The sequence below is a fragment of the Ambystoma mexicanum genome, chromosome 6p (genome assembly GCF_040938575.1).
Source record: "Ambystoma mexicanum isolate Mex_15411 chromosome 6p, UKY_AmexF1_1, whole genome shotgun sequence".
In the NCBI taxonomy this organism is placed as follows: Eukaryota; Metazoa; Chordata; class Amphibia; order Caudata; family Ambystomatidae; genus Ambystoma; species Ambystoma mexicanum.
Genome location: NC_090935.1, coordinates 874,222,241 through 874,244,341, shown reverse-complemented (window position 1 = coordinate 874,244,341; position 22,101 = coordinate 874,222,241). Strand labels below are relative to the sequence as shown.

The window sequence follows — 22,101 nt, the reverse complement described above, 5'->3', positions numbered from 1 at the left end:
ACACAGTCCCTGCTGAGAGCTTTACACTGCTGTCCTCACACTCACTCGTTAACCCATCCTCACACTTGTTTATCCAACTCTACATGGGTGTTCTGTAATCCATGCATGTTACGCTCACCTGGTCTCTGTGGAGGTGTTGGGGTATGGTTGCAGCCCTCCCTGAACTGGAATCACCCCCTTCAGGCCTCTCCCTCGGTAGAAAAGCTGTGAGCAGTGGTACGTGGTGATATTGCTCCTGCGTGGAGATAAGAGTGTGTGAGTGCGCCAATCTGTGATTGTTGTACCTCTCGAACCCTTCTCCCCAAAGTACGGTTTCTGTGAGCATACGCCGGCCCATAAAGCTCACCTGTGAATTATGGAAGTTAAACTCTCCGTCCTGTTACTTCTGGCAGGGGTGCATTGAATGGGATCTAGTTCCTTCACTGATCCCTGATAAGGATTAGTCCAGTCCACTGCGACTATGCTTCTCCTTATGATTGGTAAGTGTCTCTTGAGCTCTTGTGATTCTGTTTGTTCTGTTTAATGTCTTTATATGTTGCTCCTTATGCTCGCAATAATGTCTCTCTTCTGTTTTCTTCCCTTAAATGGAAATATGGCCTCAATGCAGCTATTAGATGCGGCCGGGTGGAAGATTGATGCTACCGCAACGATTGACAGCGGGTAAGTGATGGTTTAAGGAAAAGCGCAAAGTATGGCAAAGCACGACCTTAAACTGACTGTTTTTTCGATGTCTAACCTTGTCTTCTGTTTATCCTTGCAGACGCTGCTGTCGACGATGGAGCGTGTCGTGCTGCGGTGCCAAGATGAAGATTTCAGCGTTCCGGCAAGTGCAAAGATGAATGCTCGGTTCGCCGAAGAGATGTACAGGTAAGGACAGCTTCCCCCAGTTGGTAAGTATGCTGGCAGGAAGCTGGATGTCCAGGAAGCAGGGTCTTCAAAGATAAGCAGGTCTGACTTCAGGCGACAGTGAGCGTTACGCTGCTGGTAAGTACAGAATACCATGAAGCGTCTGTCTTGAGGATCAGGGCAGCTTATATAGCTGTGAATCCATTAGCAGCCACACCCAAGAATACACTTGGGGCTGCTTAATGGATGTAATGTTCAAGGTTAATGCATCTGAAGTGCTTAATGGATGGAATGTTCAAGGTTAATGCATCTGAAGTGCTTAATGGATGGAATGTTCAAGGTTAATTCATCTGAAGTGCTTATGTCCATAATATAAGCTTTTGGTGTTAAATGGATGTTCTTGTTTACTTTTGTTCATGAGCGTGGCGCCAAAGGCACCAGGACAGTGTCCAATCAGGTCTCCTGTGCATGCAACCCCTGCATGCCTGTGCTCCTGACTTCATGACCATGACAGCACTCCCCCTCAAAGCCCCTCTCAAGGTTGGTTCTCCTCCCGGTCCTGGTTTGGCGGGGATTATTGCGATGGAACTGTCCGATTAAACGCGGAGCATGGGCATGTTCACTGGGTTCCCATGTTCGGTCTGGAGGTCCGTAACCTTTCCAGTCAATTATGTAATACAATTTTGATCGAACCACCTTGGAGTCCAGGATGGATTTAACTTCATATTCTGGTTCTCCATCTATTACTTCGGCCTCTGGCGGAGAACTAAGCTGTGTATTGGATTTCATTGGTTTGAAGAGACAGACATGAAATACGGGGTGAATTTTCATGTGAGATGGTAACTCCAATTTCATAGCGACATGATTGATTATGGACTTTATAGTACAGGGGACCAGGTATCTTGGGCAGAAAGCTCTTGGCCCCTTCAGGGTAATATATTTGGATGCTAACCATACCTTTTCTTCAATCTGGTAGGCGGGAGCTTCCTCCCGATATCAAACAGCAGTTTTTGTCTTTCCTTAGCCTTGGTCAGATGGTCTGTCACCTCCTTAAGAACCCAAGTGATGGTTTAATGCAAGTTTTTTATGGCTGGCATTTCCAGGGTATCGGGTGGATCAAATACTGATGTCCTTGGATGTCTTCCGTGCACAGTGTAGAATGGAGTTTGTCCTGTGCTTGTGTGAACTGAGTTGTTGTATGCATACTCAGCTATCCAGAGAACATTTTTCCAAGAATCCTCGGACTGTTGCAACATACACCTGAGATTTTGCTCTAAAGTTTGGTTGGTTTGTTCAGTTTGCCCATCAGTTGGAGGGTGATGGCTTGTGAACAACCGGAGTTTGATTTTGGCAATCGTACAGCACCTTCTCTAAAAGGCAGACACAAATTGAGTTCCGCGATCAGATACTAATATTGATGGAAATCCATGCAATCAAACAATTTGCTCTAGGAACACAGAAGCGAGAGTTGATGCAGTTGGGAGTCCCTTCAGAGGGATGAAGTGGGCCATATTGGAAAATTGTATTCCATGAAAAAGAAGGCCCAATGAACTTGACGCGAGGATTGTGCTTTGCTGGTTTTCAAGCATTGCAATTTATGGTGGTCCGTGATGACAGTGACCACATGTCTCACCCCAAGAAGGTAATGTCTCCAGGCCTTGAATGCTGCTTTAATTGCCAGTAATTCCTTATCTGTGATTGCATAGTTCAACTCAGGGGCTGATAATTTGCGGGACCAGAATGCGACTGGGTGTAATTATCCTGTTTCAGGGTCTCATTGTGACAATACTGTTCCCATGGCTATTTTTGAAGCATCTGTCTCAAATATGTAAGGTAGGTCTGGTCATGGGTGTCGAAGGACTGGTGCTGTAGTGAAAGCTAGTTTCAACTTCTGGAAGGCTTCTTCAGCTTCTGTTGACCAATGGAATTTTTGATTTTTCTTTAACAAGGTGTTAATTGGATGTACAATTTGTGAAAACCCAGGTATAAACCGACAGTAAAAGTTGGCGAATCCGAGTACGCTTTGAACTCCTTTCGTGGAAGTTGGTGAGGGCCATTGGAGGATTGCATCCACCTTTCGTGTATCCATATGTACGCCTTGTGGTGTGAGCATGAAACCGAGAAACTCGACCTCGGTTACATGGAAAAAACATTTGGCATACAATTGGTGTTGTCGAAGCTTCTCTAAGACTGCCTGGACATGGCCTACATGTTCTTCCATGGAATTTGAGTAGATAAGAATGTCGTCAATACAAACAAGAGCGCAAACGTCCAATAGTTCACAGAGTACATCATTCATAAAGAATTGGAACTCCGCAGGGGCATTACATAGCCCGAAGGGCATGACCTGGTATTCAAAGAGGCCATACTTCGTGCGGAAGGCCGTTTTTCCACTTTTCTCCTTCTTTTACTCTTACAAGATGGTACGCTCCTCTTAAATCCAGTTTTGTGTAGATTTGAGCATGTTTCACTTGATCCAGGAGCTCTGGTATACGTGCTAAGGGATATCGATTTTTTACTGTGATCTGATTGATGGCTCTATAGTTGATGCAAGTTCTTAAGTCCCCCTCCTTTTTAGGCATGAAGAATAAGGGTGAGGAGGCAGGTGACTTGGACGAGCGAATGAAACCGTTTGCCAGGTACTGATCCAGATAAGCTCTAAGATGCTGTTCTGTTAGAGAATAAATTCAGCTGCAAGGGATCTGGGCTCCAGGTAAAGATCTATTTGACAATCGTGGGATCTGTGCAGGGGCAGAACGTTGGCTTGCTCTTTTTTGAAGACATCCTGGTAATCTTGGTATTCAAGCGGTAAGGAGCTGATGAGGCTCAACACGATTCCTTTCTTCTGTTTCAGATTGGTGTAATCTTTTTGTAACATGTGTCGGCACAATCATGAGGAAATGTCAGAATTCGTTTCCGCCAGTCGATCCTAGGATTGTGGGTCTCCAGCCAGGGCATTCCCAATATCATCTGGAACTGAGGAGCACCGATGAGTTCGAAAGTAATGTCCTCTTGATGCCCGTCCTGACACAGAAGCTTGACTTTCTCTGTGTATTGTGTCACCGGGCCGGGTGATAGCGGAGAACCATCCACGGCAGTGACATTTTCCAATTTCTGCTTCTGTCAGAGAGGAAGGCCTATTCGGAGAGTCAATGTAGTTACCCACAGCTCCACAATCAATATATGCCTCCAAGGCATGTATTTTTGATGGTTGCTTGTGATTCACCAAAAGCACTGGAAGGACTAGATGTGAGGTCTGCACGGATTCCTTTTTTATGCTCAACAAGAGGACCCCTACACTTGCCGGGCATTGGTGTTTCACGAGTTCTGTTCTTCTTCTTCATCAGTTTTGTCTGTTGCCCCAACCGTTTTCTTGGGTGGTTTTACCGGGCAGTCACGGAGGAAGTGACCTGCTCGTACACAATATAAGCAAAGCTGTTGTCTTCTTTTTTCCCTTTCTGCTTTGGTAAGGGGACTTCGTAATCCACCAATTTCATTGACTCAGACTGTTCATGTGGTTTAGTTTGAGTCTCACAAGGTCGTACGTAAACTGACCATCCCTCTGATCTAGCTCAATCCATTTTCTGATTCTGTAACCTATGATCGAGTTGCACCGTCAGGTCTATGTAGTCCGCACACCTCTCAGGGGGATTCACCACTTGCGCCAGCACATCCTTAGTTCTCCATGCAACCCTTGGTAAAAGAGTGTAGTCCTCTTCGCCTCTGGCCAGTTGGTCTGGGCTACGAGACGATTGAAGGTTGCTATATAGGTTAATAGATCTTGACTCCCTTGTCTAAGTGACACCAACTTGTTATAGAGCTTGTCCTTGAGTATGACGGGCAAACAATTTCTCCATCTCATGTTGGAAATTCCCAAAGTTCCAGAGTAAAGGGTCATCTTGATTTACCAAAGGTATATACCAGTCCGCTTCACTACCTCCTAAATACGAGAGTACAAATGCCACTTTGACTTGGTCATAAGAAAAGGCTCCTGCTTTGTACAAGAAATGAAGGCGACATTGGTTCATAAATATAGCAAACTTGCTTGGGTCGCTGATGATGCGTTCGGGAGGGGCTAGAGGCACTGCTCCAGGAAGAACCACCTGAACCGGTGTTGATTGCTGTGGTGTGGAAGAATGAGAAGAATGGGTTATTCCAGGCAGTGGAACCTGTCCTGCTTGTGCTTGTAGCATTTGTCTTGCCAATTCATTATTTCTTTCTCGGGTTACAATAAGATCCCTCCGTAATGCATTGGTTTCCTGTCTTGAAGCATGTACTTCAGCCCGTAATTCCCCTAGTAAGAGGTCTAACTGATCTGTTTCTGAAGTTTCCATAACTCCCAGGCAGAGATTTTTTGAGGCTTTGCGTTCTGTTACGCTCACCTGGTCTCTGAAGTGGAATCACCCCCTTTAGGCCTCTCCCTTGGTAGAAAAACTGTGAGCGATGGTACGTGGTGATACTGCTCATGCGTGGAGATAAGAGTGTGTGAGTGCGTCAATCTGTGTTTGTTGTACCTCTCAAACCCTTTTCCCGAAAGTACGGTTTCTGTGAGACTAAGCCAGCCCATAAAGCTAACCTGTGAATTATGGAACGTAAGCTCTCCGTCCTGCTACTTCTGGCAGGCGCGCGTTGAATGGGATCTAGTTCCTTCACTGATCCTTGATAAGGATTAGTCCAGCCCAGCTGCGACTATGCTTCTCCTTATGATTGGTAAGTGTCTCTTGAGCTCTTGTGATTCTGTTCGTTCTGTTTAATGTCTTTATATGTTGCTCCTTATGCCAGCAATAATGTCTCTCTTCCGTTTTCTTCCCTTAGATGGAAATACGGTCTCAATGCAGCTGTGAGACTCAAGACGTGGCCGGATGGAAGATTGATGCTACTGCAACGTTGGGCAGCAGGTAAGTGATGGTTTAAGGAAAAGCGTGAAGTATGGCGAAGCGCGACCTTAAACTGACTGTTATTTCGATGTCTTACCTTGTCTTCTGTTTTTCCAAGCAGGCGCTGCTGTCGACGATGGAGCATGTTGTGCTACGGTGCCAAGATGAAGAAATCGGCGTTCCGGAAAGTGCTTAGATGAATGCTTGGTTCGCCGAAGAGATGTACAGGTAAGAACAGCTTCCCCCAGTTGGTAAGTATGTTGGCAGAAAGCAGGATGTCCAGGAAGCAGGGTCTTCAAAGGTAAGCAGGTCTGACCTCAGGCGATGGTGAGCGTTATGCTGCTGGTAAGTGCAGAATAACGTGAATCATCTGGCTTGAGGACCAGGGCAGCCTATACAGTTGTGAATCTATTAGCAGCCACACCCAATAATACATTTGGGGCTGCTTAATGGATGGAATGTTCAAGGTTAATGCATCTGAAGTGCTTAATGGATGGAATCTTCAAGGTTAATGCATCTGAAGTGCTTAATGGATGGAATGTCCAAGGATAATGCATCTGAAGTGCTTAATGGAGGGAATCTTCAAGGTTAATGCACCTGAAGTGCTTAATGGATGGAATGTCCAAGGATAATGCATCTGAAGTGCTTAATGGATGGAATGTTCAAGGTTAATGCATCTGAAGTGCTTATGTCCACAATAAAAGCTTTTGGTGTTAAGTGGATGTTCTTGTTTACTTTTGTTCATGAGCCTGGCGCCAAAGGCACCAGGACAGTGTCCACTGAGGTCTCCTGTGCATGCGACCCCTGCATGCCTGTGCCCCTGACTTCATGACCATGACATGCATCCATATTACACTTATGCTTTTATTTGTCCGTACATGCCCACAATATCATATGCCTTTAAACTATCATTCATTCATCCCGCATCACCATACCTTTACTGATTCAGCCTGTCTCAATCAATCCTCCACATATCCTCTCTTGCTCTCATTATTCAATCCACACATTAATATTCATTCATCCACCCCTCTTGCATCCTCTCTCAACTGTCTGCTTTCCACTAGACCTTTCCCATCTCTGCCTTGGTGTGTGTGCTTGGGTTCCAAACATATTTTTGAACTTTCATCAGTCCAAAGTGTTGTCTTTGTCAAGGCTTGCTTCATTCATTTGTGAAATGTCCTTAGGTCAGCTTTGCCAAACTATTTCTATGTATATGGGCTTTCTGCTTGGTGTAAAAATTAAATGTCATACACATCGCTTATGGCCTTTTTGGTATGTATGCATCTAGACTTAGTGTATGCATCCTAGCTTGCTGTGTTTGGTTTTCACACACATAAGTGCCATCTTGTGGCCAGAACAGTGCCACAGAGAAGAGAAAGAGGAGTTGATAAGTAGTCCTTTTTCACCATATGCTTCTTCATCACTCCTTCGTCAAAGTGCTCTTTTTTCATAATACTTCTCCTTTTGTCAAAGTCCTTCACCTTTGTCACAGCCCTGCGTCACAATGGAAAGAAGCAAGAAGACTGAGAAAAAAAAACAATTGGAGAGTTGACTTAATTGCAGCCGTACGTAATTTGGACCAAATCTCCGATTCATTTGCATTACAGTGAAGAAGGGCAGGGGAGGACGCAGGGGTGTCACACGCACCCTTGTTGACTGTGATGTGAGCGGAGGTTGCAGGGGTGTCCCTGTCTTCCATCTCAATAAAGTAAAAAGGAAAAAAGGAAAAGCAAACCATGCAGTGCCAATTCCATACACGCAAGTGTAGGGAATTGGCATCGCAGAGGGATGCTGGAAACGGCGGCAAACAAGGAGGTGTGCCACCCACAGGTAAGTAAGGAGGTGGGGGGAAAAGAGATAGCCTGAAATGTTCAGGGGAGAGAAAACCTAAAGTTATTTCAGATTTGGTTAAATAACAGTAAATCTGTCACAATCCTTCTCCTTCATTACAGACATCTTCAGGTTTCTCCTGCTTCATCACTGTCCTTCTCCTTCATGACAGCCCTCTCACAGTCCTCCTACATTGAGACAGACTTTCTCCTTTGTTACAGACCTTCACAGTCCGTCGCCTTCATCGATGTCCTTCACCTTTACAGTCCTTTGACATACTCCTTCTTATCCATGAGCCCTTCATCACAGTCTGCTTCTTTTATCATAGTCCTTCCTTCTCCCTCATCAAAGTCCTTCTCCTTTATTAACAGTGTCTCATCATAGTGCTTCTCCTTCAACCCATCCTTTCTCTGTCAGTCATTCACCTTTGTACGGTCCTTCATCACAGTCCATCATCACACTTCCTCTTTTTCACAGTTCTTCAATAGAGACCTTCTACTTCAAACCAGTCTTATTTCATTACAGTCCTTCACCACAGTCCTTCCTTCTGCTTCATCACAATCCTCCATCATTGCTGTCATTTCTCTTGGCCATAGTCGTCCTTTACACAATCGTTCATCACAGTTTTTTTCCATGGGTCAAGTCCTAAAAATAAAAGTGGGGGCACTCACCAACAAACGCAGTGGGATGTGACGTCCCCAGAAATTAGCATATCAAAGTGAAATATGAACATTTCATTAAATTGACTTTACATAATCACTCAAATTGCACAGGACAAATGGCGCTTGCCTTTCTTAAGATCAACACACACACAAAACCAAGAGAGGACATTTTTTTCTAATAGTGTTTTTGAAAACGTTAACAGTTGGGCATGTTTTAAACTCCAAGAACCAATTCAAATGTTTTCCCGGGAAAATGCAGTACCGAAATGGGAAATGTCACCTTTAGTTGTTCGCTATTCTTCAGCAGGTTATAGTGCAGTGGTGAAGGTTCCATCCTTCAAACCTGAGACTGCAGTTTGATCCCCGAGTTTGGCTTTAATTTATAAATTCAACAAAGACGTCATTGTTTCTCATTTTATCTGGGTGGGGGGACTGAGTCCACCCTCTGAAAAAAGTGGGGGGACTGTGGCCACCCGCGTGTATCCTCGACTTTAGCCCTGGTTTTTTCCTTCGTTATGGTTCTTCACAATCCTACCTTCTTATTTGTCACAGACCTCCATCATAGTCCTTTGTGTTAAGTCCAGTAATTCGCTTCATCACAGTCTTCAGTCATAATCATTCACAGTCCTTCTTAGTCATAGTACTTCCTCTTTATCAGTCCTTCATCACAGTGCATCTCCTTCATATGTCCTTCAGCACAGTCCATCTGTATTTTTATATGCTTTGCCCTGGCCAGTCCTTCTCCTTCATCACAGCCCTACATCACCATCCTTGTTCATCTGTCCTTCATCACACCCCTGCTCCATCATTCCTTTTTCACAGGACTCTCCAATTACAAACCTGCATCACCATACTCCATCAAGTTTCCTCCTCCATTGCAGTTCTTCTACATCATCCAAGTCCTTTATCACATACCTATCACATTACAGTCCTCCTTTGTCATAGACCGCCTTCCTCACAGTCCTTCTCCATTATCAATCCTTCTCCTTCATAAGTCTTTTGGTTTGGGTCTATTTGACCTAAAACATTGGACCTAATCACATTTGATCAAATTTATTTGACCTTTTTTAGGTCTAAAATGTGGGGGGAGACCCCCCGCAACCCTCCGACTTCCCCTCAACCTAATCTATACCCTTGCCCACCCCCATATAAACTTAACCGAAAAAAGGTCAAAATAATTCGATGAAATGTTTTAGGTCAAATGTTTTTAGGTCAATTATGCTAATAACAGTCTTTCAGCACAGTCATTCACCTTTGTTACAGTCTTTGAGCTTCACCGGCTTTCTCATCACAGTCCTTCATCCAAGTCCTTCTCCTTCTTCTGTCCTTTATCACACCCATGCTCCATCCGTCTTTTGTCACATTCCTTCTCTAATCACATTCCTTCTCCTTTGTCACCACCCTTTCCTTCATCACCATCTCTCTCCTTCATCACAGTCCTTCCCGATATTCAGTCTTTTTCCTTTGTCATCATCCTTTTCCTCCATTACTATCCTTCTTCACCACTGCCCTTCTCCTTTCTCACTATCATACTCCTTCCTTACAATCCTTCTTCTTTATCACTGTCCTTGCCCCTCATTACATTCCTCTCCATCACATTTATCGCCTCCATCACAGCCCTGTTCCTTCATCTCAGTTCATCATCATCTCAGTCTGTCTCCATTTTCACAGTACTTCCTCACTGCCCTTCTTTGTCACAGACCATCTTCTTTATCACTGCCCCTTCATTACCCCCGTCATCACAGTACTTCTCCTTTGTCACAGTCCTCCTTCCTCACAGTATTACTCCTTCATCACAGCCCTCCTTTGTCACAGACCTTTGCCCTAATCACAATCCTCCTCCACTGTCACAGTGCTCCTCATTTATAACAGTCCTCGTTCTTTGTAACATTCTTTCTCCTTCATCACCGTCCTTCTCCTTCATCAGAATCCCCTTCTTCATCACAGCCCTCCTCTTTTATCACTTTCCTTTGTCATGGTCCTCCTTTGTCACAATTCCTTCTCCACTTTTACAGCTCTTCTGCATCATCACAGTACTTTCTAAAAGTCCTTATTCCTTTTCAGTTATTTTCCTTCATCGCATTCCTTCTTCACTAGCCCTTCATTATAGTCTGTCTCCTTTGTCAATCCTTCATCACAGTCCTTGCCCTTCCTCACATCCCGTCCCCACATCCCTCCTTTTCCTTCATATGCCTGATTCATTACAGTGCCCCCCCCTCATCAAACTACTCTTCTTCATCATAATCACAGTCCTTAGTTGTATGCCACTGCCGGGCTATATTTAAGCCATTTTGAAAAAGAAAACATATCTGCACTGAATCCCATTGGAAGCTGGCATTTTATTTAAGTTGACTTGCTTGTCTTACAAATCAGGGTATTTAAATACCCCAACTGTTTTTCTGAAAAGGTGGAGGTTCGGAGATTTACATAATCAGGATATACCTCTAAATCAAGTTTATGCATTGACACTTCCATGCAAGCTGAGTAACACTCTGTCATCCACAAATAGCAGCAGTAGCACAGCCTGGCCTATGGCCATGGGCACATCCAGTTGCTGGCCAATCAGAAAATGATCTTCATCATTCTGTAAAAGGCTCAATAGGATAGCAACAAGTATACACCCCTGTCTGAAAATCATCCTTTAATGCTGAATGGAGAGTTTGTAAGGAATCTGGGCACTTAAAGAACGAAACGTGATGAAATGTACGAAAGTGGCTCTCTGTAGTGCTGAAATGGCACTCCCCCTACCACTCCCAAGCCTGCATATGGCTCTGTGTCTGATATTTCTGCATTTCGCAACTGAGGGTATTGCTTGGTTCGAGTGCTTGAGGTATGCTTTGAACTTGAGCTCTGGTATAAAGATTGAAACATTCAGGCAAAGACTTAGTAAAGCACCTGCTTCAATTGCCCCTGAGATAATTGAACGGCATGATTGCTGCTCAAACGGACTTATGACCTTCACTCGATTGGATCTTTCTTACATCCTTTATAACCAGCATGTTTAAAAGATTTGGGATTTCCCCTTTCATCTTGCTGCATAATGAGCTATTGGGTAACACATGCCTTCCCACACATATGCTTACATGTCATCTATGTCTGTATTCTATTTTATAGTGGTACAGAACTACTGTTTGGCCCTTTTGTAAATATGTTAACGGTTACACCTTTCTGTCGATCAGTTACAGTTCAGGTAACTGGGACTTTAAGGTGTGTTGTAACATTCATGATGCCATGTTGGGTGGTATAGAGAGCAAAAACATTGTATGGGCCTTCGTGGTCGGCTGTGTAAACTGCAGGCTTTCTATCTCGGATGATGATTTCAAATGTTAGCAGCATTTAGTCAGCAGAAGAGTCTAACCGATCACCTTATACTAGTCATGTAATAAAGGGCCTTTCAAATTGCATGTTCTTTGAGCTGGGTATTTCTTTATATGGACAACATAAATTCAAGTCTACAAATGAAAGAAAAAAAAACATTGACCAGCTGCTAAAGCAAAAACTACTGGCTTTGACAATTCTTGTTTCCCTTTCTCTTGCCAATTACCTAAGCTAGCTGTGGTCCACAGGTGATGTTTACTACAGCTCATTTGTGCTGTGGGAACACCACTTTAGATCTGCATACCTTGCTGCAGAGTCCCAGCAAATCTCTTGTGAGCATGACCACCAGAAATCTGCTATTTGTTGGGCATTACGGAGTCACCGTTTTGGAATGAGAATTCACAGGAGAGGTCACAATCCACCAGAACATGCTCATAATGTATATTCTGAAATGGCTGCACCAAACATAGTGTTCCATGGTGTAGTATCTTTCTCCTGCTGTGTCCCACCAGATCCCTCCCTCCTCTTCTGTTACCTTTGAGCCGGCTGGCACCTGCACACTCTCAATCTCCGTCCTGTGGCCCAATGCTGTAAATCTGCCACCTACCCAGCCACTGAACCAGTGGGCCCGATTTACCTCGCACACACTCGCTCTCATGCCCTGTTTTCAGTGGCCAATAAACCAGCTCCTCCCCCGTTCTCCCTTGACAGTGATGCACAGTATATCGTGTCTCCATGATATACAGTTGCTGTTGTGTAGAAAATTGGCAGGCCCTACTCTGCCCCACAGCTCTACCCAGATTGCAGGCAGGTTGCTTTGCAACCCCGATCAGCAGGCAAGGCATGCCCACTATTGCTTACACTTCTTAATTTTCTGTATTTTTGCATACCTTGCCCAGCATTTATTGCTTAAGCATCGTTGGCCTGGGGCAATGCTGGCTATTAGGTTCCGTTAGCCCTGTACGTCAGTCTTTTGGGCGCAGAATTGGCTCTGGCCTCAGGCACTACAGTTACACTAAAACATTGATATGTTGGCAGTTCAGTTCCAGACACTGCAGTGCCCCGAGGACAATAATGACTGGGGTAAGTCTTCTGCCCCAACATTCCTGTGTCTTTTCTTGTTTTAAATAGAACCTTTCTCCATCATTGGGTATAAAGTTCTAATAGCAATAATGCCTACTATGAGTGCCTTTTTCTTATTCTTTCTTGGTCATATCTTTCTTTTCCAGAGGACCATGTGCACGATCTGAGGGTCCTGCCTCCAAAACTAAGCACTTTGTTTGGTGTCTTAAGTGTTGGATATGGGTTATGCACTAGCTGCGATCTTTTGCTGATTAGAGAGGGGCACCTTGGGTGTGTCGTTGAGTCATCATCAGAAAGGATCACCATTCATGCCAAAATTGACATTTTCCTTCCGTCTCTTAATTGTCTTATTGTTCTAAGATGTTGTGACAAAATTATAATTTTTTGCGTTTCTTTTTAGCATGCTTCTTGTCGTTTTAAATGATTGAATACAACTTGTGATGAAACTTCTTTTGTGAAAAGACTTTATCCAGTGCTTGATTTTTTGGCATGATGAATGTTGGGTTTCAACCCTTGCAGAAATTACATTTTGATAAATTTACACAGAGCCCGCCCCCACCTGTGTCTTTGCAAAACAATTGGTTCCCAGAGGTATATGTGATGCACTGCCTGCCTTTTTCAGTCACCCCTGGACATTGTGATGAATCACAGGATTCAGTCACTTCGAATACCCTTTCCCATATTGAGATTTCACTGAATATATTTCACCAAAAAAGGTTGGGGAAATGGTATATTTGTAATGAATAATAGGTGGGGTGTGGGGTAAGAGCATAGGTTAGGGCAGGGAGGGGTGACGGGGACTGAGGGGGGCCACCCCCTGCATAAATGAAAAAAGTTGAAAAAGTAAAAAGATTTCATTTTTCTGTGAAATGGATTTGTTGAAATCTCCATTAGGAGAAATATATTAGAAGAAATCCCATACATTGATACGCGATACCCTCCCCATGGGTAGAAGCAAGCGTGACCTCACTGGGGGATAAGGACCCCCATTCCAATGAGGTACTCCCTAAATTACTTGTCTGTTATCCTTCACTAACAACTTCTAACCAAAGCGGATCAGAAGAACAAGCTGATGTTTGTTATGGCCATACAGAAAGTCTAAGTCAATCTGAAAAGCAGTATTGGTTTAATACTGAGAAGAAGAAGATCATGCAAATCATACAGAGTACTCAGACAACGGAAAAAAAGGACCATGTTGCTCCACCGAGGAAGACACACTTCATAAATCAAGGAGGATTCCGGAATGGAAGAGAAGCCGGGGGGGTTTAAGTCAGCTGTGTAATGAAACCTGAATGAGACCAGGACTTGCAGTTCCCCAGACCAGAGGGAAACGAGCGTGGAAACGGTACATGGGGAAGACTTGAAGCGAGAGAAACGGAGGGAAGGCAACCTCAGAGAAGGAACCACGTCCGAGGTGGTGGCGTGCCTGACAGTCGATGGACTTCTAAGTCCAACAACGATGCTGAAACCACTTAACCGACCACGACACAGAATGAGTGTAATGAAGGAGAGAAGTGCACCGGAAAGGAGGTAGCCAACCTGACAAACCAAAGAAAGGATCCCATCCTGAACCCAGGCCCGGTGATGCTGACCCTAGGAGAAAAAGGTAACAGGGAAGGCAGGAGACTCATGAGGTATAACGAGAATAACAAAGGAGTTTGTCGTACTTGTCCCAGTGAGGAAGTTACATAAGAAGAATGAGAATCTTTGTGAGAGGATGCATACTCATCTCAGTACAGATGGATTCATGGAGAGAGTTAAGAATCATTATGGGTATAATGGTTCATGTCCTAATGAAGACAGAATAAAAGAGCCCAAAATATGATCAAAGTAGTTTCTAAGAACTACCTAGGAACAAGTTACTAAAAGTAACTTTCTGAAGAATCGATAACAGTTGAAGGAAGTCATTCACCTGTGCCTAAGTTAGTTTTGATATTGGCAGGGACAGGTCAGATTAGTTTTGGACAGAGGATGTATCTTCATTTTTGACGCACTGATGACTAATGAATAATATTTTGTGTTTAATAAAGAAAGTACCAAAATGTCAGGCCATGCATTCAGACAAATGCATCAATGGTATATCCCTGTTTGGGCCTTTTAGGGCTGCAAAGGGCCAAGGGCAGAACCTCTGCTGAAACAAGAACGTTGCCAACCCCACCCTTTACCAGACTCCTGCTTCCACACATAGGCATCCTTCCACCCACTGACTTTACTTTCACTGTAGAGCTTCTGATAAATCACAGGAGCAGGACAGGTGGTTTTGGACCTGTTAACTGTCTTTTGGCTACCTATAGCCCCAATTTAGAACTTATACCTGCATCTTATAAGCCATTCATTCACCCTGTGAGCCATGCTGAGGGCCCCCCTAAGCTCCTTAATAAAGCACGGGACACTCCACACTTCAGGCCTGCCCAGACTTCCATGTATTTGGAATGACCATGATGAATATGCTGCTGCAGAGGCACACATTACTCCAGGTGAAAGATGTAAATATGTTTTTTAATCAAAGATTAAATGTTTTACCTATCCTAGAAAGAAGAGGTTGGTGCCGGGGCCCCAAATATACCAGCCACCATTGGTGGCTGGTGAGTTGTTTTATTGGAGGTTGTAAATATTTGCCATAAGTATGTGATTGTGCCCAAGCGTAGCAAGGGACCCTGAACCAAGAAAAATTAGTTTGGGGGGGGGGGGGTCAGGGGAGATTCCTCCCCCTCCTCATAGAAAATCTTTTGAATAATGGGTTAAAATGGTACATTATACAGCACGCTGTCTGTGAAAAAATGGGTAAACGGCCAGGAAGTTATCATTCGGTATTGTAGGGTAACTCATGAAAGAATACAATAGATGCAATTCACCAAACGTGCACAGGCACATTTCCCAATGTATTTCCCTGCAACATATGCCAGTATAACATATGGTACTTGCTGACTGTGCCCATACATTTCCATGCTGGCCCCACCAACATATGCTAGTATTCCCACATAATAACATACTCATGTTCACTTTGACATGTTTTTTATAGTATAATGTCTGCATTATTTACAAAGCTGGCTCTGCCAATATATGCCAGTATTCCTATGTAAGAATATACTCCTGTTGGTTTGGTCAGTGACATGCCATAAAAAGAAAACATGTCCAAAAAGGTTCCAATATAGGCCAGTTTAGACTCATAAGAACACTTATCACACGTGTTTCATCACAGATGCTTAGTTAATAAAAAAAAAACTCATGATACAGTATGAAATAGCTATACCACTACACCAAAACGTCAGTCTAGCAATGTCATACTACTTATCATGCTAGCTTTATCAAAGATACCCAGCAATAAATGTCATGCCACAGTAAGCGATGGATAGACTGGCTGCACCAAAACGCCAGTCTAGCTATGTAAGAACACACATGAACCTGGCTTTGCCCGAAAATACCAGTAAAACATGCCAAGGGAATCATGGATGTGTCAAAAATGCTCTAGTGATCCCCAGCCTCCCAGGGTCTTACACACACACACACTCTCAGTCATCCCCTTTCACCCACCAGTCACTCATCCATACATCTTCCCTCACATTCATTCACACTGCATCCTCCTCACAGGCACCCACCCATCCACCCAGACATTCACTCACACATACACAGTCACATTCCTACTCATTCACCCACCATTCACTCACCCACAACTTTTCTCACATCCACTCACACTGCATTCTCTAAACAGATATGCACCCACGGACTCTGAACATTCAAACACACACTATCACATGCACACCCATTCAACCACCAGTCACTCACTCATACACCTTCTCTCACATCCAAACACCCACCCAGAACATCAAACACACACTATAACATTCCTACTCATTCACTCCCCACTCACTAACCCATACCACATAGATGGAGCTGAACGTGGCATGTGACACGTGCCACATGTCACGTTCAGCTCCAACCCCTCATAAGCTGCGAGCCCTAGCCCAGCCTTCACCATCATGACGGAGGACAGGGCTGGGCCTCCCCCCTAGACTTGGTGTGATGGGGCCCCATACTACACCAGCGTCTCATCCTTTCTTTTCCACTCACACACCTACACTTTCTCTGTTTGTACCCTTTCTTCATTGTCTTTGGTTGCATATTTCAACTACCCTTCATCATGCACCTTGACTTCACTCCATTCCTCTACACTCTCTTCGCCTTTGGTCTAACTTCTGATTCACTTTCCAGCCTCCCCATCTCCCGCCTTCCCCACTGCAAACCCACCCTTATCTTCCAGGATCGCCAACCTCATCCATACCCCTAACCTACTGCACAACACCTTCTCCTCTACCCCACTTCCTATCACTATTTCAATTGGCCTCTGGAATGCACAATCCCTCTGCAGTAAGTATTCCTCCATCACAGACCACCTTGCCTCTTATCAGCCACAACTTTCCCTTCTTGCAATCAAATAAACCTGGATCTCCTCTGATGACTCTGCTACACCTGGATATCCTCTGATGACTCTGCTACACCACTAACTTTCCACACTAGCTCTGCTACCTTCTCCCACTCTCCCTGATCTGTTGGGAAGGATGGTTGTGTGGGGGTTCCTTATCAACAAGGCCCTCAACACTGCCTCTCTGCTCCATCTGACATCACCTCTTCCTCTTTTGAATATGTCACTATTAAATACCTTCATCCTACCACTCTCACTCTTCTGGCTTTCTATCAACCCCCTGGTCCTCTCCACTCCCTTTTCCCTCATCTGAACCTTCCACCTTCTTACTGGTATCATGTCATGCTAGGGGATATTAACCTTCCTAAGCCCTCCTCATCTACCTGCCTTAAACCTAACTCCCTCCAATCTGACTACTCGCTCTGAAAACAGCCTAACCACTGTGGTAAGAACTCATTGAGCCTCATGTTTCTTTCTAATTACCTTTTCTCCTCTGACCTCTCCATTGACCCCTCTCTCTCTGATCACTCCATTGTTCACTCAAACATATTTGTCCCTCCACTTTCTACTCCTCATCTCCCCTTCCTCAATGACCAGGAGGAAATTCAGGCAGGTCTCTCTTGCCCCTTACCTTGATGATGTGATACCTCTGTCTTGTCTATTCCATTGACCATGCTGTTTCTGACTTGTACTATGCACTTATGACTCAATGTGGCCAACACTATCCTGCTCACACATACACATTGTCTTGTCCGCAGTCTTAGCCTTGCATCACCTTCAAATTCAAACCATTAAAACAAACATGTGCCATGTCCTACGACTCTGGCACAAATTATGAACCTCTACCCTCCTCCTAGCCTACACAAATTGCCTTGTTGCCCTCACCTCCTCACTGGACTCTGCCAAACACTCCTACTTCACATGCCTGATCTCCTCCAATCATAATCACCCTTGAAAACTTTCAAATACCCTCTAAGCTTTGCTCACACAACCCAGGCCAATTGTCATCCTCTCCTCCTTTTCTGCTAATGACTTTGCTTATTACCTTTCCTCTAAAATCTCTAACAATCATGACACTTCCACAGCCATCTTCTCTCTCCTTCTCCAACCCTCCTTCTGTCCTCCATCTCACCACTACATCTCCCCTAGTGAATTAGCCTTCATCCTTTGCAGCTCCAATCCATCTTGCACCTTTTTCTCCCGAAATGGTCAAAGACGTGGTCACAGTCTGTGCTCTTTAACCTCTGTCACTGTCTGCTGGTTTCTTCCATATCTCATTCAAATTTGTAACTGTCTTAATTAATTAATCTTTTATAATGTGCTTAATACCAAAGACCACTCTCTAAGCACTGGGCCGAGATTCAAACCTGTGTTACTCTGTGTTGTCTTGCTTCCAAGACAAATGTGTTGTCCCTGAGCTATCCTCCAGGTCTTATCCCTGTTGTAGAAACCCTCAGCTGACTCAAATGCCCCAACAAACTGTTGCCCAGTTTCCCACATTCCCCATTATTCAATGGTCCTTGAGTGGGTGATCTTCATCTAGATCACTAAGTACCTTGTGGATAATGGCCTTGGAGATCCACTATGTTCTGTCTTCCATAGTAAACACTCCACAGAGACCACACTCATGCATGTCTTCAACTATTTGTCTGTTGCTCACCACTTCAAACGCTCTTCTAGACTCATCCTTTTAGACCTCGCTGCTTCTTTCAATACTGTCGGCCATTAATCTCTCCTTCCTCTCCAGGACCGAGGGTTTTTGCAAATCTGCTCTTACCTGGATCACCGCCTAGCTGGAACATTGATCCATTAAAATCGACTGGAACCCGCAAACCTCAGACCCCACCCCATCCCTGTCGGTGTCTCCCAAGGATCAGTCTTTGGATCTCTGCTCTCCACCCTCTATACCTCTGCCTTAGGAAGACTTATCTCATCCTTTAACTTTCACTATCATATTTTGGCTGATGACACTCATAGTTTTTCTCCTTTCCCTCCCTCGCCCCAGCTATCTTGGAGTTGATTACCAACTGTCTCACTGCAATTTTTCAATGGTTGGCTCTCTTCTGCCTCATTCTGAACTCTTTAAAAATGGAAGTCATCTTCGTCCGGCTTCCAATGCCATGCATCCACTCCCCTCTCATATCTCCTCCCCACCTGTTATTTTTGCTCTCTTGTCTAAGGCTTGCCATCTTGGGGCCCTCTTTGAAAGGGACCTCTAACTGCAACAACTTATCACAAAAACTGGCTCTGCTGCTCGTACTAACCTCTTCAACATTCAGAAAATCCATTCTTTTCTTTTTAACCATACTATGAAAATTGTAATCTCTATCCTACTGTTGCTCGAGCCTACTCCTTGGCCTTCTTTTTGACTCCTTCCTCCCTCTAGATAAAGTCCTCAACTTTGCTACCTGAACTCTCGACAATCTACCCAGACCCTCTGCTGCTTCTATTAACCGACAACATACTGGTTGGCTCTCCATGCAAAACTGCTCCCTTTTCAAATTCCTTCTCCTGGTCTACAAAGCTTTCACTGGTCTTGCTCCTCAGTACCTGTCTGATTATATCTCTGTTTACTCATCATCCTGTTCCTTCCGATTCTCCGCTGCACGCAACCTCACTGTCCATGCACTCCCTGTGCCTCGTCTTGCATCCGCTCTTTCTCCCTAATCTCCCCATCCAATTGAACCCTCTTGCCATCAAAATCAAAGCCAGCCCAATTGTGGGTTAATGCAAAGCTCGGCTTTAACTTCACTTGTTTGCTAAAGAGGGAGATCCCCTGCCCTCTCCCCCATCCCTCCTACATGTCCCCACCACTGACTCCAGTGATGCTTACTAAAGTAATTTTGTTTATCTATATTATAATACTTTTTAGTTTGAAGAACTTGCCCCATTAGGTTAATATTAACGTTGTTAATCACATGTTTTGTTATGCATAATTTCTTTGCTTGTTTTGTTTTATCCCTGGTATATGTCCCACTTTTTTACAACTTCTTAAACCGGCTCACCACTTGTTCTCATCCTTGTGTTATTGTACAAGGACGATTTGGGTAAATGCCTTCACCATCTGTAAATGTATTATTGTAAGTAATTTCTGATCGAAATTGACATCCATTTTCTTCAAATAATTACAAAAAGTTTAAATACAAGTTGGTTTCCTGGGTTGGCCCTTATTAAAGCCCAGAGTGACCTGCCAGTGGCCTTGGAATGTGGTATTACAGCATAATTGATCCTCACGTGTGGCAATTTTGGCAGACTAAGGAATGACGTGGCAGAAATGATAACTGGAGTCGTTTCTCCCCAGCAAATGGATGCCTGTGGCTCCACAGATGGCTGGTAGAATGCTGAGATTCGCTTTCACTTGTGGTGATCTTCAGGAATTAGCACTTCCCAGGGATCTTTCCCATGGATCCATGCCAGGATCACTCCCAGAGATCCATACCTGGGTTCATTGCAGGGATAGGGAGAATCCTGGTGAACACATTTAGTGGAGAGTGCTCCATCAGTGGTCTGACCTGTACACTTGTGTATAGGCGCGTTACAAATACCATATCATATCATATCATATCATACATGTAGACCTTATTTTAACGTTGCTGGAATGCATTAAAACATTTATAGGTGTGATTTCCAGCCCTTATTTACTGATGGGACATTCCACTAAAATCTGCATTAGTTACAGGTCCATATTTGTAACTGCATTCTGAGAAATGCTAAATTAGGTTCTTGGTGAAAAGGTCCAGGAGCTCACCTTGGTGCCTATGTTAAACCCAGTCTACTGGTACTACGTTGTTATTTGATGTTGAATTCCCTCATGCCATTTGCCGGAAACCAAACGGTTGCTTTTTTTCCAACAGTGGAGTAAACACCTGGATAAACAAATTGAAGAGGAAGAAGATCTATGCCAGAAGGCACTATTGGAAAAAGAGAAAAAGGAGCAGGAGCGCTTCCTAAATATCATGAAACAAAGGGAGGAAAAGCTGAAAAAGAAAACCAAACCCTATGAGCTCTCTTCTGTCCCCCACCAGGAGACGAACGGGGGACCTGCGACAAGCTAAAGAGATGCAACCTTTTGTAATTACGGTGACGTGGCCAGTGGGGTCAAGTATAAGAGCAATTGTACTTTTAATGACATCATTTGTTGACTTATGCACAAAGTAATAAAAAAAATGTGCGCATTGCAACAAAAGCGCCCAACTGTGCCTAATCTGTACCAGCGTGCTTGAAAATAACAGGACATTAAAATAAAGAAAAGTAAATGATCACTCTGCAACTTGTGTTTTCTATTTTTTGTAGCAAGTCACATTTTTCTTTAGAATTGATTTTGATATAATTAGCTGTTAGAGGAACAGTGAGCAAGTTCCTTTAAACCTACAGCTGCTGACACATATACCATGTAACACATGTTCTTGTTTGCCAACAGAGTAAATTGAAATGAAATAGTAATTAGTAGTTAATAGCTGAAAAGTAAAAGTTTTGATTCATGTTGTGAGTTAAAAGGGTGGCAACTGGCCACACCAACAGCAACCAAAGAAATGCATTTGTATGAGAAGTATAGTTGCTTATTTTGAACAAACCTATTTTATGCTGATGATTTCTACCATTGCACATCTGCCTCTCTCATCCAGTTCTCTATCTATAGTATCTATACATCTGTTTATATTTTTATGGCCGTTAATATGAGTGTTGAAGTAACAGTAAAACAGATGGGGCCTCATTATGAGTTGGGCAGTATTCCGCTGCTAAATTCATGGGAATACCACCCAACGGAATTACCGCCACTTGCTCTGTTGATTTACCGCCAGATTACAAGTGGCAGTGGCAGAGTTAATTCCCATTTTTTGAGAGTCCATTGGACTCTATGGGGCATTTTTGGTGGAATTGCCGCTGGTGGAATTACCTCTACTGGTATTCAACAGATTTTGCTGATTTTCGGTAGAAAGTGGGAGGATTTACCTCCAGCATGATTGTATGGCGGTGCAGGAAAAGTGGCAGTAATTCCGCTGGCACCAATTATTTCCGTACCACCATACTTGTAATTAGCCCCCATGGTGTCTCAATAATT

At 43.9% G+C, this 22,101-nt stretch overlaps 1 protein-coding gene across 1 annotated transcript in view; it reads left to right on the top strand.

Moving 5' to 3' along the window:
- The window catches only part of TMEM232 (transmembrane protein 232), a 1,143,478-nt gene extending 1,122,177 nt beyond the window's left edge, over positions 1–21,301 (top strand). The window contains exon 14 of the mRNA XM_069625485.1: positions 20,894–21,301. Within this exon, the coding sequence (XP_069481586.1) occupies positions 20,894–21,094 (201 nt within the window). The 3' untranslated portion in view covers positions 21,095–21,301. The remainder of the gene's footprint in view (positions 1–20,893) is intronic.
- Positions 21,302–22,101: the final 800 nt, after the last annotated feature.